This window comes from Lonchura striata, chromosome 12 (assembly GCF_050655825.1).
Source record: "Lonchura striata isolate lonStrDom1 chromosome 12, ASM5065582v1, whole genome shotgun sequence".
Taxonomy (NCBI): domain Eukaryota; kingdom Metazoa; phylum Chordata; class Aves; order Passeriformes; family Estrildidae; genus Lonchura; species Lonchura striata.
The window spans coordinates 19,045,212-19,060,792 of record NC_140714.1 but is presented as its reverse complement, the minus strand read 5'-3'; the positions used below and the strand labels follow the sequence as shown (position 1 = coordinate 19,060,792).

General features: G+C 39.9%; 1 protein-coding gene across 3 annotated transcripts in view; it reads right to left on the bottom strand.

Annotated features, from left to right (window-relative positions):
• Window positions 1–15,581, bottom strand: part of ATG7 (autophagy related 7) — an 83,142-nt gene that overhangs the window by 58,838 nt on the left and 8,723 nt on the right. For all 3 annotated transcript variants that reach the window (XM_085590761.1, XM_077786052.2, XM_085590762.1), the window contains exons 10-17: window positions 15,233–15,323; window positions 13,815–13,959; window positions 13,022–13,180; window positions 10,208–10,402; window positions 6,872–7,075; window positions 6,515–6,630; window positions 5,825–5,900; window positions 4,637–4,717 (exon numbers count right to left, since the gene is read on the bottom strand). In XM_085590761.1, the coding sequence (XP_085446887.1) occupies window positions 4,637–4,717; window positions 5,825–5,900; window positions 6,515–6,630; window positions 6,872–7,075; window positions 10,208–10,402; window positions 13,022–13,180; window positions 13,815–13,959; window positions 15,233–15,323 (1,067 nt within the window). The remainder of the gene's footprint in view (window positions 1–4,636; window positions 4,718–5,824; window positions 5,901–6,514; window positions 6,631–6,871; window positions 7,076–10,207; window positions 10,403–13,021; window positions 13,181–13,814; window positions 13,960–15,232; window positions 15,324–15,581) is intronic.

The window sequence follows — 15,581 nt, the reverse complement described above, 5'->3', positions numbered from 1 at the left end:
TAGGCAGGTATTTCAAGCCAAAGTATTTTAGTTGAGTTTTGTTTTAACTGACAGCAAAGGAATTGTGTGACAGCTTCACAGAGAGATGACAAGACAGCACAGATTATCTCTAATATAAATAATTAAAAATTATATTCTAGGCTCAGGTAGATATTGAACATGTCAATAGCAGAAAACTGCAGTGATGCTGTGTTTTTCCTCATTGATAGTTCCTTACTTTGTCCTAATTGTAGTTAGAATTTCATTGAATAGGAAGAAGAAATACTGGCAAAAAATCCCAAACAAAAAACCCTTTAAGACACATAAAATTTCATTTAAATGCAACAGAAATACAACCTGTCAGAAATTATTCCATTGTCTCAAACAATGGCAGGTTTCCTCTTTCCTTTAAACCCTGCTATTTTGAAATTTGAACGTAACAATGGGAAAATTCACTTTTATTAATTTCTAAGAGAAGTTCTACATTTAACTCAGGATGCTGAAAATGTGTCTGGGTGTATTAACAATTCATTCTTCAAGTCTCAATGAAATCTATCCAATATTAATACAGAGGCTGCACTGTACAGAGACTTGTCAAATGCTCACATATGTACATTCAGGAAATAAGAAAAGTTATATATGGACTTTGTTTCACTGACTTCTCAGCACAGCTACAGAAATGACTCTTTTAAAACATTCTCTTAAATTTTTGAAATGTTCAGTCCTGAAGGACAAACATTTCTTCCCATTTCCTTCATCATTTCTGCAAGATACTTTTTCAATTTTTTAGTACAGGAACAACCAAGGCTTTTCCCCCCCATGACTTTTACATCCACACAATACTTGACTTGAGAAATGTCTAACATAAAAAGACTTAAAGGAGTTTCATTGACAGATCATCCATTGCTACTGGTAGAAAGCAAAGAGAAATGTCTTAGTGCAGTCAGGGCAAATCTGAAGAGCCTGGAATCAAAATCAGAATTATCTCAACTGAAAAAGATCAGTGAGTGAGTGATTCTTGCAGGTTGCTGTCATAAGTGATCAGAACAATTTCAAATAAAAATGCAGGCACAGCAGTTAGCAGAGGAGAACAATGAGAGCATTGTTGAGGCTCCTTGATGACAGATTTCCAAACTGCAACACTCATAAATAACTTATGCAACCCCAGCGCTCAGCAAATGCCACAGCAAAAGGGTTTAATGTATTCCTGAGATGGTAAAAAGGGAAAACATCTGCAAGGGCAGGGGAATATCCTGACTGAAAACAGAAATTGTAACATAATGCCAACAATACCATCCCGGATCCCAGTGTCTGCCCCTTCGTGACGCGGTGAAACTGAGAAACATTCAACGTGAACTCAGTGGGTAAAAAGCCACTTCAGCAGCTCAAGTTCCCAGCAAATGGAGGAGAAAGTTGGGAAAGACCTTGAAAATTAGCAGAGAACCTTGTGCTGATTTTTATACATTTCATAGTGGGGGTAGTTACATGTGAATGACTCTAGTAGGGGAAAGAGAAATCTCTTTAAGGAGAAAAAGTCAGATTTCCAGCACATGGGTGCTAAATTTTAACTCCAGAAGAAATGTGAGCTATGGGTAAAAAGAGAGGGTTTTTACATCTTTATATCTGGGTTGCTTGGTGGCAATTATCTTTTGTGACATTGAACTCTGTATCTGTGGGGTGTCCTTGTTCATTGCATGATACACAAGGAGAGCAATAAAAGGAAATGTTCATTGCCCTCATTAAAATAGAAACACTGGCAGTTTTGCACTAAATATTAACATTCATGATTTAAGGCTTTAACCAATTTTCTGCAAGGATCAGATCTGTTTCCCAAGGAATTGCAGCTTCTCACTAGAACATAAACATAAATAACAAACAGCTTCATTTTGTTCCCAACAGGGTAAGCAGGTTAATTAGCCCAGTCAGTAATAACTAACGTTCTCTCCTGTAAGTAAAGCAGTTGTTACAAATGGGTATCTGTGGGAAATGGATTTGCAGAGAGTTTTTAGGGCTTGATAGATGCTTCACACAGTATGTATTTGTATGTAAACTTTGAGATAAGAAATGCTGATTTAGAAATGCTATGGAATAGGAATGACATTGTTGCGAGAGAAACAGAGTTAGAAACAAGTTTCAAAGGATGGCTTTGTAAATAAGATTGGATACTTTGGAGAAATAGAACTATGAAAGATACATTGTAGTAAGATTTATGAGGAGAAGTTTTACATTATTGGCTTTAAGGCATCTATAGTATGGTGTAAAAAGCTGACAGGCCGAGAAATGCTTATAGTGTTTTGTAATTAAAAAATAGGTTCTGATTGTGATAGTGTGAATTATAATATCTGCATTCTCTCACCCTTCTCATGAGACTGAAAATAGAATAAAGGTTTTCAAAATGCCTCTCAGTTGTCCCATCTCTGGGTCAGACAAAAGTATTGTCCAACAAATCCATCCTAAGGAACTCGGGAGTCTCCCTTGCTGGTGCCAGAACAAGTTTGGCACCAGAAGAGCTCTCGCTGCTCTCTCGGTGCCCTGAGCTCTGACAGGGATTTTTGACATTCCAGCACAGCTTCTGCAGGACCAGAATAAGACAGAGGGGGAATCATACAAGGAAAGATTGGCCCAGAATAAAAATAGATTGGTTTCCTGCTGCGACCATCCCAAAATTCCTGAACAACTGCCTGCAGGAAGCTTCTCTGGCACGTGGCCTGGGCAGGACAATTCTGGGTAAGGAAGAGTTGGCTGCTTGCATGTCTGGCCTCTGCAGCTTCAAAAGCAAAGAAATGAAGAAACGACTGAGTCAAAATGAAAAGGACTCAAATCTCCAAACATGCAGATCATTAGCAGCTTCTCCTGAGTCCTCTAGCTGGGCTGGATGGCTTCAGGATGCACTGGAATTCTTCTAAAATTTCTAATTCATTAGTTTTGTGCTTCAAGAGTCACAGAGTGACAAGATCTCAAGAAGGAGAACGCTGACAAAAGAAAAACACAATGAACACAATGCCAGCAAATAAAATTCTATCTCTGCTGAAGTCCGAACCTCCAGTAATTCTAACATGGAGCAGGATGAAATACTAAATTACCTTATTAAAAAGCAAACCCTCACACAACAAACCAACATAGAGACTACAATTAAATCGTAATTGGATTTGTCATTTTAAAGCATCAGCATCAGATTTCCTCATAATGCAGGGTGACATATTCTTATGCTAATAAATAAAGTTAGCAAAGTAAACAAAGGCTGTGTTTCTACTGTAAGGAAATCCGTGAGCCAATGGAGCAACCTTTTCAGCACACAAGAAATTCAATCCCCAAACCACATGAAAAGTGATCTCTCTGGGAATAGCACAGCTGCTAAAATCCAAGGCAGTTTTTATTAAATCATCAAGTCTGTTTATGTAAAACGGGGCTCTCTTAAAATGACCTCCAAGAGGAAATGATTTGCTAAGGAAAAATTGATCCCTGCATTGAATTTATCTGCGTGGATGTACATTTTTATTGTTTTTACATAGCAGTGTTTCCTGAATTGGAGATAAGGAGCAAATAAGAGGAAAAGAGAAAGAAAAAAGCTTCTTCTAACAGTTTAAATTCTCCACAATCAAGGTTTCAGCTACTGCTGCGCTTTCAGCTCTTCAGCAGTGTAGATCCAACTGCTGTTATTTTTAGAAACACTTAACTTTAGTTCTTCAACTTTTGAAGAGAAAATGCAGATTGAGAGTCCTTCCAAACTTGTCAGATGTACCCAGATAGCCCAGAGGGGAAAAAAAGGATCACTGGAGAAGAAGATATTGTGCAAGTTCTCCAAAAGATGCCAGTGACCCACTATGGTTTGATGGCTCTTTGAAAGGAGGACGAGCGCAGTGAAAGGAACAGAAAGAACTTCCTGCAAGCACTTCCTCAAGGTACAGGAGGGTGAAATAAATTCATGGCACTCCAAGCACTTCAAACCATGAGGCAAAACCCCTCTGAATCTCCCTGCTGAGAGATCCCAGGGAAAACTTCAGGAAGTTGCACTCCATGGCCAGCAAAAACTTGCCAGAGGGAACTTTTGAAGGCCACAGGAGAGGGAAACAATGCAAGAACTGCCCCAGAGAGCCAAAAACCAGCTGGGAACTCTGAGGTGACTCAGGACTGGCAGCACCAGCAGCAAAGTCAAGAATCTGCTCAATAAAGAAATGGTAAGAAGCAATTTTTCCCCTCAATTGTTCATTATTTTTCTGTTTTGTACCACAAACCAGAAATTTCGACAATTTTGCCTATTTGGAAAGACATTAAGCTGCAGAAGGCTAAAGGGATATTTATTCAATTTTAGACATCAGAAGGGATTTCTTAAAAAATATCAATCTCATTTCTTTCTACAAAGCTGAAAGCTAATGACAGTATTTTTGTGATGAATTTTTCAGAAGTGTCCTGGTCAATCTCTGCTTGGATTCTTCATCTGATGGAAGCATTTATGTGGAGATAAAAAGAGCACCATGCTAAGAGGTGCCAAAGCAACTTGGAAAACAGCTAAAAAAGAAGGCTATGAGGGAAAAAGAACTTTTAGATGAAGTGGGAACAGATTACAAGCCCTAAGGAAGTCAGAGAAAATGTCAAAAAGTTCCCTAAAATTGACCTAGAAATATAAAAATGATAGAAAGTACAAACTCAGTCTTACCTTGGCTGAACAGGCTGTGCACTTATCAAATGCCAGGCTGACTGGAAGAACATTATCAAATCTGGATAAAAATCCTCGGATCTAGAAGATTAAAAAAAAAAAAAACCTTTACTATTTTAACCATTTCCAAAATTCAACATGAACTGGACATATATATATTCCATAAAAAAAATATCACAGTCATTCCCAATAAAACTTACAGTGAATTTATACTAAGTCCATATTACTGTTTTTTTCTGTACAAATAATGGCACAACTGCCTAAATGCAGCATTATTTCACCAGAAATAGAGGCACAGCACCATCTGCAGTTGGCGTTTTCAGAGTGCTAAGTTCCATGAAAAATAAAAAGTCATGGTGTGATAGCTTAAACACATTTTTTTTCCCCATTTCTCTAACTTAGAGTCTGAACTCTTAACTGTTGTGCACTCCTCAATGATGATGTTTAATATGATATTACAGACAGGCAATTTTAAAATTCCAGACCACTATTTCTGCTAACAGAGGGAGCTCTGAAAACACTTTGCAGCAGGGTTTGATCACTTCAGTTGTGAACTCTTGGGAGTATTGATCACCCTTTTTAATCTGTTTATTACAATGAAGAGATGTTGCCAGGAACAGAACTTAACTAACTCTGCAATACAACTAATGACACCCCAATTTTGAAATTTTAAAACTGAGTTTTTGAAAAACTGTTAACAGATTTGAAAGAAGAGTTTGGGTTAAGTTGAAGAAAAAAGTGCTGTATGGTACCAAAACAACATGAAGATTTTGTGATAACAATAATAAATAATTAAAATCAGCCAATTCACATAATAATTGGGAATTGACTGATTTGAATTGTTTTCAAACTCTGAAGAGATTCAAAAAGTGAACTTCAAGATGCTCATATTGGCAGCTCTGATGGAGAACAGAAAACTCAGAAATTGCTTTATTCACTTAATTTCTGCTCCAAATTCCTGCTCCAAACAAACTACTGCCCAGTAGGTAGCAGGAATTTTGTGTCCATGAGTAGCACACAGTGCCAGAACTGGGCTGTGTAATGCATTAATAGTATTTATATTTCTTTTTTAATGAACATGGGGAGTCAGGCCTCTGGGGAATGGAATCAGCATTTTTTTAAAGAGACAACATCTGTGATGATCAGTTCCCAGCTCTCCAACAAAAGGTTTTATCACCAATTATTTACCTGGTGAGGAACAAGCCCAAGAGAAGTGGGTGGTTCATTCATTCTGTCATCACTGCTGCTGGCCACAGCATAACCACTGCCAAAAACACAACAGGGAAAATTAGAGCAAGACAACACACTCAGAATTTCCAGTCAGCTTCCAGACATTTTGCTACAGCTTAGAATGAGTCAAGGGATCGATGTGGAAAGTCTGTTTCGTAGGAACCAAGACTCATACATATAAATCAGTCTGAGACTCATCTTCAACTCCTAAGCCACTTTTTCTCTCCCAGGTTTTAAAGAGAGAAAACAAGCCTCATGTTTAAGGTGCAGAATTTCAGAGTAATTTCTGTATCACACACAGAGTTTTAAATAAGATTTGCAACACAGGACTTATCTTGAAGCCCTTCACCTGCCTACCACACGTTACAACAGCTCCTCATCAAAGGAAAAGGAATCAAACATTACTAATAGCAACATTTTCTTCTTTTGAAAGATTCTTAATACTTTTCTGAGGTTAAATTCAGAGACAGAATCAAAACTTAAGACTTGATGAAGCAGTTCCCTCAAACAGTGCACATTACAATACTTTTAATTTACAGACAACATCCTCCCTCACAGCATTGTCCTTCTTGAGGTATAATTCCTCCTCCTCACTAAAGATTCTATTAAATTGGCCTGATTCCTCTGAGAACAGCAGCAGTGGCTCACCCTTCTGGATGCTGCAGGACAGACACCATCAGCTCCACTGCCAGGGCTCCAGCCACCATGGCCAGCCCAGGCCGACTGACCGTGCACTGCTGGTCCAGCGTCCGGTCCCTGGTGGACTGCAAACACAGACAGCTCTGAATGCAGAATAACTCCAAAAGAACCAGCTGCCCTGTACAAGACACCTTTAGTGCTGTGCAATTCATATCTGTGATCATCCAAATAAAAATCAGCTAGTTCTTCACCTCACGTGCATCAACGCGGCGCAGATCCCTTCATGGAACGCCGTTAAAACCAAATAAAAATTCAAGTTGCAACAAAAGAGAGATGAAATCACCATTTGCATAAGGTTCTACTCACATCCCCTGGTGCCACGACATCGTTGCAGAAGTAGCAGCCCAGTTTGTAGCCAGGGATATTTGAGAAAAGAGAGGATCCCAGCAGATCAGAAGCAGCAGAGGCGTTGCTGAAACGTGAATCACCAGATTCTTGCTGTTTTGGTTTCTTTAGGCCGTGTCTCATAACAACAAAAGTGTCAAATCCCAAGGCAGCATTGATGACCAACTGTGAACAATAAAGAAAGAACAACATATTTTAAGTGAGCCAAAAAGGGAGGGGAAGAAAAAAGCAGCCTCGAGGTTTTATTCACTATAAATGCCAAAAAACCCACATGATGTAGATGGATGAGCAACTCATTAGCTGCATATTTACCATCTTAGCCATAAACAACAGAGTTTCTGAAAGGTGCAGAATTCCACAGGTCAAGCCCTTAGAAAAAAAAAACAAAACCAAAAGAAAAGTCTGTTTCAGAAAGTCAGAAGGCCTTGTCCTTCCCTGAGCCTTTCAGGACAATCTGCTCTGAGTGAATGACTCCCTCTAGCTGTTACACAAACTTGTGACAAAAAAGCAACAGCAGCTTCAAGCAATGAAATGCCATCTGTTATCCAAAGCAATTTCTGCTCAGTAAAGAAAGCAATTAATGATCACTTATGGGCTTCATCTGCATCTGCTTAGTCACATGGGGAGCAGGAGCAGCTGTGCTGCACAATTCCTCTGTCCTCGTTTCCCCTTTCTCTCCGCTTTGTGGCAAGTGCACAGAGGAATCTGGAGCACAAATATCAACACAATGATGGCTGCAGCCAGTCAAATATAAAGGGAGATGCACTGCTTCATCTGCAACTCCTCTTGATAGAAATTCTGGTGCAGCACTTCTTCGTTTTTCATTTTTCCAGCCAGGAATTATTTAAAAGAAGAACTCTGAGGGAAGCTCTCTCAAGAATTAGTCATCTTAATTAGCAAGCTTTGAGTATCATCATTGTTCTCAGTAGTTCCAATTATTTCTTTCAGCATATTCTTTCAGCCTTGGAGTAGTTTTTTTTTCCTCAGTCTTGAAGTGGAACCCTGCTGTTGAATCTGTCCAGGGCTACAGCAATTAAAAGACTGCATCTTCTCACTGCATCTAGCTGTAAAACCTGAATATAGTTTTCCACTTCCAAAAATGAGTAAGAGATACTATTAGCAGAAATTACTAACATTGTTAAACAATTGCCACTGCAATCAGCTGTTCCTTTCTTCTCAGCTTACGGGCAGGTCACTATTTTATTCTAACTGAGCCTTAATTTAAAAAAAAATCTGCTTTTGATAAAAAGACAATGGAAAAGTACAAGAGACAAATGGAAAAGTATCTTTTGGCATGGAATAGCAAAAATAAAAAGCAAATTTTAACAAGGTCCAGAACTCAGCAGGAACAGAAATTTAACATCAGACATGAGGGTTTGGTTTGTCTGAGGTGCTTGTTTTGGGCAAGGACTGCAGGAATGGCAAAAATCATCAAGGCACTTGAATGATGCAGTGGGGAGAACAACTCCTGCTGCTACCCACAGACCTGGGGGTGTGCATTGTATACAAATCATCTCTCACCATCTTCTTTAATTTCATTTTGAGGCCTTTGGGACCAAACTGTGCAGTACTTGAGATCTGCAGGTGCCACACAAAATCACATCTGAAGCAGAGCTTGCATTGAGTGTTTATTAACATGAAATACTGAGCATTTCTTTGCACACCTCGATATTTCCCTGTGGATTTTTTTCAGTGACACAGAACTCCAACACAAAAAAGTTTCAAAATTTATCCTTAAAATTATATTAATGCGGCAAGAAAAATGTAGAGGGACGCTGCTGGCTAAGAAACCATGGGAGAGAAGTTTTGGAGATCATAAAAGTACTTTATCCTGATTGAACCAGACAGGATTAATATAAAATATGCACATAAAACTCCACATATTGCTGGAAATTCCCAACCACACCACGTGAAAGAGTAGGCTGGCCCTGGGACTTCCCGGCTTCAAATTTTGAAATTGAATTTTTGAAAAACTGTTAAAACATTTGAAAGTAGAGTTTGGGCTGAGTTGAAGAAAAAAAGTGCTGTATGGTACTCAAACAACATGAATATTTTGTGATAACAATATTAAATAGTAATAAAAATCAGCCAACTCATAATTGGGAGTTGGCTGATTTGAATTGTTTTCCAACTCTGAAGAGATTCAAAAAGTGAACTTTAAGATGCTCATATTGGCAGCTCTGATGGAGAACAGAAAAGTCAGAAATTGCTTTATTCACATGATTTCTGCCTCAAACTCATCCTCCCAACAGACTGCTGCTCAATAGGTAGCAAGAATTTTGTGTCCATGAGTAGCACAAACACAATGCCAGGAACACTCTGCCTGGGCTGTGTGATGGGTTAATATTTATTTTATTTTTTAACAAACACGGAGAACTGGTTCTTTCCAGAATGGAATCAGATTTCCGTTAAGGAGACAACAAGCTTTGCAAACTTGCTCTTTTTGTTATTTTTGTGCTGTTTTTAAACAGCTGAAAGACTACAGGTGCGATCTGCAGAAAGGTTTAAGTTATCAAGTTACACACACAGCTGTGGGAATCCAGAGCTTCCCTCTGGCTGTCCTGGCAGGTCTGGGACCCTGGCAGGGGTCAGGAACCCCCCTGGACAGAGCCCCCAGAGACACTGTCTGTGATCTCTGGCCATGGAAAAGAGTTTTCAATCTTACAGCATGAATTACCAGCTCTGAGTGTTTGATATAAGTAATAATTAAGTGTGACACGGGTGCAAAAGTAAAATTTTAGGATTCTAGATAAGGGGTCCAAAGGGGACAAACTGGAGGAAATTGGGTGTGTCTTGTCCTTTTTCTCCTTCTTCACGCCCTCCATGTCTCACTGTGGTGTTGGCATTTTTCTGTTGGTTCAGGCTGGGGACACACTGTCCAATGTAGGTGACAGATATTGGCACGTTCTTGTAAATCCAGCCCAGGGAGTTTCTGGTATTTAATGTTTGTCACATCCCACTGAGGGCAGAGCCCCACACGCTGCCCTGCAGGACAGAGCTGGGCAGGGCAGCAGAACATGTGAGAGATAAACAGAATAAACAACCTGGAAACCAGCACAGACCAATTATGGCTTCTGCTTTGGCAGGGGGCTGAGAGACAGAGACTTTCTGCAATCTCAGAATCATCACTAGCTCAGATTCCCACAACAGCTTAGGGTAAAGTCTGTGATTCAGTGAAGCCCTCACTAAAGGGACACGGATCTCTCCACTGGCACAGAAATAGAAGCCCATTGTTCAGGGCCAGGAATGGATTGAGGACGAAGGCAGATGGAAAGGAATGGATGATGGGGAGCACACCTTCCTCTTGCTGGCTGCAATGACGGCGGGCAGCCAGCGGCTCTCGCGGGTGTCCATCAGCAGGAACACGACGTCGTGCGCCTCGATCAGCTCCTCCAGCTGCGCCACGTCCCGCCGGGCCTGCGCCAGCGTCACCTCCGAGAAATCCACAGGGTGGCCTGGCATGGGGATGCTCATGTTATAGCCCGCTGAGCTCTGCAGGGAGGCAGACACAAGATCACCAGAACCTTGTGATCACACAGGTGTAAAATTCACTGGGTGGCATGGGGATGCTCATGTTATAGCCCTCAGAGTTCTGGAGGGAGGCAGACAGAAAATCACCAGAACCCTTGTGATCACACAGGTGTAAAATTCACTGGGTGGCATAGGGATGCTCATGTTATAGCCCTCTGAGCTCTGCAGGGAAAATCACCATTCAGAAGGTACCCTTGTGATTATACAGGTGTAAAATTCACTGGGTGGCATGGGGATGCTCACATTACAGCCCTCAGAGTTCTGGAGAGAGGCAGACAGAAAATCACCAGAACCTTGTGATCACACAGGTGTAAAATTCACCGGGTGGCCTGGGAATGCTCATGTCATAGCCCTCAGAGCTCTGCAGGGTGGCAGACAGAAAATCACCAGTTCAGAAGGTACCCTTGTGATTATACAGCTGTAAAATTCAACAGAAATCAGAGTACAGATTCAATATCTCTTTGTCAGGATGGCAGCTCTGCTCCTTCTACCTCTCTGTGTGGCAGTGCTGCAGTTTCTCAGTCTGTATTTATGCAGAACAGGCTCAAAGTCTTAGCAGGCCTAGCAAATCACTATAAGAACAAAGCAAATCACTACAAGAACAGAGTGGAAACTGCTCCTGATCCCAGGGGTTACAAACATCACCCCAAAGCCAAGCAGCCACATTTATGCACAATTATGATCCGTGATTAAAACTTGCATCCTGGATTCTCTTTCCAGCCCCTTCCCACACAATTTTAACAGGCTGCAGTTTGCATTTCTGCTGCTAAATCCTGCCTCAGTCACAGCCATGTGCAGCATCACACACACTGTTCTTTATTTTCAGTTCCTGAGAAGAACAACAGCCTCAGATGATTTCCCTGTATTTCTCCAGCCATGTGGGAACCTGAGACAGCAAAAAGCACTTCTGAGACTTGTCACTGCAGAACTGGAGGAGTTTGTTCCTGTGGCAGAAACATCTCCCTCTTCCAGCCCCTTACTTGGGCAGGACATACTGAGAGCAAATATTGAGCCAAATAAGCATCTACACAATGCATGTACAATGTAAACAATTAATTCACTCCTTTGGAAACGTGTCAGCACAAGCTGCTGCCAGCCATCTGCTGGAAGGGAAGGATGGATCCTTCATTTATGTTACAGAACAGCAAGCCTTGCCAAAGCCTCCCTGCTTGGCACTGCAGGAAAAATTAAAAACCAAAATGTAAAAACTGGATGAACCAAACATAAAATTCCATGGGAAGAGAGGAAAGGAAGGTTGGTGGAATGTGCTTTTGCACAGGCCAATTAATTACCAGCACAACTCATAAATGCAGGTGAGTCAAATGACCAGAAGGGTGAACATGCATAAATAACATATATAAATACATAAACACCCCTGAGGATAAAAAGAAGCAGGCCCATTTAGCAGCTTGGAGAAATGACTGTGGGTAACAGCTGCATTAACCATACCAAGGGATCCACCTCTTTTTCCCCTCTGTACCATCACCACAGACATCAGGAAATTACTGGGGCAGGCATTAATTTCAGGGTCATTATCTCCTCCAAAAGGCTCTGCCTTTTCCATGCTGTGCCTGAGGAAAGTATTCATGGGTAACTCATCAAGCCTGTGCTGCACAAGTGCTGATTGATTAGATCAGCTCAGCTGACACTGCTGGTGACTCAGGAGGGACATTTTTTGTTTAATAAATTAAAATAAAATAGCTGGAATTAACTGCACCACAAAATGGTCAATGTGGTTTGTAAATACTAAAATCCTACCAGAATTCCTAAAAAGCTCAATCCAGGCATTGTAGATGTAGGAATATAGTCAAGTCTGGCAGCTCCAACAATTTTATCTGAATAACTGTCCCTCAGAACTAAGCAGTCGTAAGCCAAAATCACTGAGGTGCACTGTGGCAGCCCAACAATGGCAAAAAGAGCTCAAAGGGCACATTGGCATTATTTTACAGAGGAGTAAATGTCCATATATATCCCCAAAGAAAGATCTTGTTCATTCCACAGAGTCCCAAAATCTCAGGAATCTAAGAAAAGTTTTAAAATGCCTCCAAATTATCCAAAATATTTAGTTACCATCTCAGAAAATATTAGAATGAGATTTAAAAAAGGGGACTGTATGTTCTTTTTGCTGGCAGTTAAAAACTAAGCTATATCTTCTTATGTAGAAAATCAGTTTAGAGAAGATTGTAAATATGGGGTCTAAAACATAATAGGAAATCTCAAAAATACATTTATTACTTCTCTCCAGACCTGCTCCCAGAGCAGACAATTAATATGTCTGACCTGGCATTACTCAAAGCTCATTAGGACACCCTAGACAGGAAAAAATTTCACTTCACTTCACTTTCAATAAGCTACAAAATGACTTAATTATATTTCATTGCTACAGATATTTACCTCAACAAAGTTTCCAGGCACAGAAATTTGAAGTAAAATATTTCAGTAACCAACTGAAATATTTCCCAACACCTGTGTAGTGATTTTAACGTTTAACTTACTAAAACTTGGAATAGCAATTTAAAGTCTTTTTTTTTTTTTTTCCCCTTTTCCCCAGTGCCAGCAGCACGGAAATCATGATCTCACCACTCCTGGGAAGATTTTCTGCAGCCTATCTGCTGCTGCCAGAGCCTTGGGCTTGCCCCCACTCAGGCAATCCTCGAACTCGTAGAGCGGCTGCCGCACGGGGTTGGAGTAGGAGATCTTGGCATTGTCCACAAAAGTGATTTTCCTCACCCCCCAGCCCTAAAGGAGACAGGGGTAAAAAGAAATGGTTACCAATTTATCTTTACAGATAAATCAAGATAAATAAAAATAAATAAAGATAATTACAAAAGCCTTGGGAAATCTTTTTGAGGAATGCCACACACTAAACGTTGAGTTCTGTCCACCTTTTTTAAGCTACAAAAGCTTTTGCAATTATTTGAGATAACTGAAATCAGGGAACACAAAATTTGGTTGGTCCAAATATAGCATTTAACAGAAATCCCCCAAACCCTGCTGAATTCTGTAGAAAGGTGAACATCCCTGAAAGGAATTACCAGCACAGTTATTCCAAGTGCTTCACTGTGAATTTGGTCTTTATAGCTTGTTAATTTGTTTCAGGATTTCTTTTTTTAATATAAATTCAAAATATTCTGCTAAAGTTCCCTTACTATCTCATGTCAGCAGAACTTGAGTTATTTATTTCCCTTAGGTACAGATCTTACCTCTTCCCTGCAATTTATAACATAACTAATGTGCATTCTGTGTATTCTGATGCAGAGAATGCAATTTGTCTCTGGTGTGTCACAGCAGCTGGGCAAAAAAAAAAAAAAAAAAAAACAAACAACAAAGGAACATAGAATTTATGAGATTATTGGTGAGATTAAGGATTTACCATCAAGGTCCTTGCAACACTACAGCCCAGGGTGCCAGCTCCCAGCAGCAGACACTTGGCAGCCACAATCTTCTCCAAATCCAGAGTAGGCACCAACCTCCAGCACATCAACTTCAAATTCAGATCCACGGATGATTCTGCCAACCTGTGCCATGGAATAAATAAAAACAGTTTCTGAACCCTCCTGTGCTTCTCCAGCAAAGGAATTACTGATATTTCAGCTGAATGAATTAAGTCCAAAGAATTTTTTTAAAGGAGAGAAAGAATTCAGCAGTATAACACATAGGTAGTATGAAAAACAGACAAGGGCTTCTGAAAAAGTAACAATCCAAAACTAAAATTTTCGCAATAAAATTAATGCAAGTATGAAAATAAAAATGGTATCTCAGCCACAATTCTTATTAAACTGAGTGCTAAGACAGATAACTTGTCCATACATTTTTATTTCTTTTTCAGACTAAAACTGGTTTCCTGCATCCAGGAAACCTGCCCTTAACATGAAATATTCTACTTGTGTCTAAAGGATGTGGGCACTTCTCTGTGGAAGTTTGAGAAAGAAAATGAAGCAGGAAATCTGTGTTCAAGCAAGGGGCAGATTTTCATATCCATCAAACACAGGGTGTTAAAACTCTCACCAAGCCAGACCACCACAGCTCTCAGATTCCTGCAAGTTTCATTCCCTCAAACATCATAAATAAAATCTTTTCAGCATCCACAAAATTATTTGTCCAACAAGGAATTAAATGGCAATTGTCAAGGCTGGCATTTTACCAACACCTCTTTGGGCAGCACTTAGATAATTTACACAAGAAGGTCAAGAAACCTCAAGAATTAAGAACCCTGAGATGAACTTTATTGAATGTCTGTGAAGACTCAGAGAACTTCCACAAATGCTTGACAAAAATGGCTTTGCTTGATGGACAAAATGCGAACCCGAACCATCAGACCAAGAGGCTTTTCCAAGGCAAGGACACACATGCAGACACTCTGTAACCCCATACTTTTCAATCCATTGCCCAATCATCATGTACAGAATGATAAAAATTATTAAAGTCACATTTTCTGAGCTCCTTCCTGTCCCACTCTGACAAATCCCAAAGGATGAACTTTCCCCATGCTTATTTTCATTAGTATCCTACCAGGTTATAGAATTCAGTGAAATTTCACAAGCCTGCAACACTCTGACCTACGTTTCACTCAGCTTTAAATAAATGCATTCAGAATTCTCAACTAGAGTCCAGAATTGCCAAGATTTCTGCTGCAGGCAGTGCACTGCTCTGTGAAAGTCCTCCAAAAGAAAGTCCAAACAATATCCAGTGGATGTTTTAATTGCATATTCTTACCTATTTCACATTTCAATTTGATAAGGATTAAACCCAAGTAAAGAAAACTGAGAATTTAAAAGATAAAAACCAAACCTTTTTGGATCCATGCATTCACTGAGATTCACCATCCTTGGTCCCATGCCTCCCTTTTGGTTTTTCTCCCATCCAACAGCTTTTGGACAATCTGTTTGAAATATTTAAAACACACACAAAACAAAAACCCAAACAAAACAAAACAACAAAAACAAAAAAAAAAAGCAAGAAAAAGGAAAGAACAAATGAAAACCTTAATACCATAGGACAGAAAAAAATATTTTTTTTTGGACTTGACCCTGTTGGAAAAAACCTTATTTTAAACCTGCCAGTAAATAACCTGTACTTTATAACCTGTTACACCAATTGTGCTGCTTACATCAGCTGAAAGCTCCTGGAGAATTTCTTT